Below are 2,500 nucleotides of genomic sequence, written 5' to 3' on the forward strand. Positions count from 1 at the left end.
CCCGATTGCAAATATTTTTCAGGAGAGCAACTGCCACTATCCCTTCAGCGCCCAGATTGCAATCAAAATTCCTTCAGCGAATATTCCTGTGATGCGCAACCGGCATTCTTTTCGGCGCTACCCCCCCTCCCCCCTACCCCCTTGTTGGCCCTGTCTCCCCCGTCCCCCACCAACCCCTTTTGGCCCTATGCCCCCCCTCTGTTAGCCCTATCTCCCCCATCCCTCCTGTTGGGCCTATCTCCCCCCATCCCCCCACTTACCCCTGTTGGCCCTATCTCCCCCTCCCCCACCCCCTGTGTTGGCCCTATCCCCCCCACCCCTCTCCTCACCCCTCCCATGCAACCCTAGGAGCCCCGGTGTCAAGCTCAGCTGCCTCGCGCGAACAGGTTTCAAGACGCCGCCGCCCATTGGCAAGTCGCCGTCGCGGGAAAAGCGTGTGGTCATCCTCGGTGCCCCGGATGTCCGCTATTCGCCGTTCTTCTTTTTTTTTTTTCTTCTTCTTTCTTTCTTTCTTTCTTTCTTTCTTTCTTTTTTTAAGTTGTAGGCGCGCAGATGCGACGAAAAACTTTCCTCGGGCGAAAAATTTTCCTTTTTTTTCTTTCTTCTCTTTTTCCCTTTTTTGTATGTCTTTTAGGAAGGCTGTCCTTTCGGATGCGACAGACGATTTTTTATTTCTTATTTTAAAGGGCGTGTATATTTCAGTCACTTTTCATTGAACATCATTTTTACTATTATAATGGTGATGATGGTGATAATAAGAATATTAGAAATTATTAAGAGCAGTGATGATAACAATGTTGATAGTGATAATGATGATGATATTAATAATAATAGTAATGGTAATAAAGATGATGATGGTGATGGTGATGGATGATGATGATGATGATGATGATGATGATGGTGATGGTGATGGTGATGGTGATGGTGATGGTGATGATGATGATGGTGATGGTGATGGTGATGGTGATGGTGATGGTGATGATGATGATGCTAGTAATGATGATGATAATAATACTAACAACAGCAACAATACTAACAATAATAATAATAATAAAATCTAAAATCGAATAAGCTCTAACCCCCCCTCTTTCCCCCCAGGTGGCGAGGTGGCCGAGGAGTGCTCCGAAGCCGAGCTAGCCTTCTCTTGCCCCGAAGATGAGGAACTGGCTATCCGGGAAGCCTGGCTCTACGGCTCCACGGCCCGAATCATGGTGGACCAGGGCCAGGGAGACAAGTGCTACGTGCCCGAGTACATGGTGTCTTACAAGCAGGGGACCATCTTACAGTACATCAACAAGCAGTAAGTGTATGGGGGACGGTATGTTTGTATTGTGAATGACAGCACATGCGATGGTTTCTGATGTCTTTAATTGTATCTAATGTGTGTGTGTAATGGCTTCTAATGACTTTAATGGCTTCGAATGTCTTTAAATCTTGTCTTTCGCCTTTGTAATGATTTGCGAAATGGGTCTCTTCTAGTTCGTGTTTATATTAGGTGAAAGGTCAAGGTTTTCTTTGCTTCGTGAAGTGAGATGCGACTGGTACTGGAGTGTAGATTGAAGAATATCCTTGTCGTTAAAGTAGTCTTCCGAATCCTGAGGAAATTACCTCCTTGAGTCCACTGAGAAATATTTTTCACGCTAGAGAACAGAAATCAAAATATTTTTCATGCTAGAAAACATAACTTTGAATATTTTTCACGCTAGAGGACAGAACCCAAAATATTTTTCATGCTAGAGGACAGAACTCAAAATATTTTTCTCGCTAGAAAACAAAACTTTTGTTTTCACTTTAGAGGACATAACTCAAAATATTTTTCACTTTAGAGGACAGAACTCAAAATATTTTTCACTTTAGAGGACAGAACTCAAAATATTTTTCACTTTAGAGGACAGAACTCAAAATATTTTTCACGTAAGAGGACAGAACTTGAAATATTTTTTCACGTTAGAGGACAGAACCTAAAACATTTTTTCACGCAAGAGGACAGAGCTCAACATCTTCGCAACCACCTCTTTGATTTTTTTTTTTTTTTTTTTTTGGGGGGAGGGGGGTAGGTTGAGGCGACTGCCTAAGCTCACGTTATTTATTTATCCATTTATTTCCCCCCATATGTAAAGATAAATCCATAAGTCTAAACCAGTAAATGGTGCCATTCGTCGGTCATAGATTATGTCTAACGCATCACTTACATTTTTCTAGCAATACTTTGGCCTATTCGTATTTTCGTATTTATTTGTCATTTAGAAACACTCAGCGAACGAAGGTAGGAGAAAGAGAGGGATGCATCCGGTGTGTAAGGACGTTGGAAGTGGAGAAACAAATGTGATAATTAGAGAAAATTTGCGCGACGAAAGCAAGTTTGAGTGCGGGGAAAAACGAAATTAGTAAGATAAAGAAGAAAGAAAGATAAAAGTGGTAAATTGTGAGATAAACAGGTTGGTGGGAGAAATATCTAATACATGACACGAACGGCAGAGGTATACTCGACTCGACTCAG

The 2,500-nt window shown here is 42.3% G+C and overlaps 1 protein-coding gene across 1 annotated transcript in view; it reads left to right on the forward strand.

Annotated features, from left to right (window-relative positions):
* The window catches only part of LOC125027219, a 58,530-nt gene that overhangs the window by 41,269 nt on the left and 14,761 nt on the right, over positions 1-2,500 (forward strand). Inside the window, exon 2 of the mRNA XM_047616164.1 lies at positions 1,099-1,300. Within this exon, the coding sequence (XP_047472120.1) occupies positions 1,099-1,300 (202 nt within the window). The remainder of the gene's footprint in view (positions 1-1,098; positions 1,301-2,500) is intronic.

This window comes from Penaeus chinensis, chromosome 7 (genome assembly GCF_019202785.1).
Source record: "Penaeus chinensis breed Huanghai No. 1 chromosome 7, ASM1920278v2, whole genome shotgun sequence".
NCBI lineage: Eukaryota > Metazoa > Arthropoda > Malacostraca > Decapoda > Penaeidae > Penaeus > Penaeus chinensis.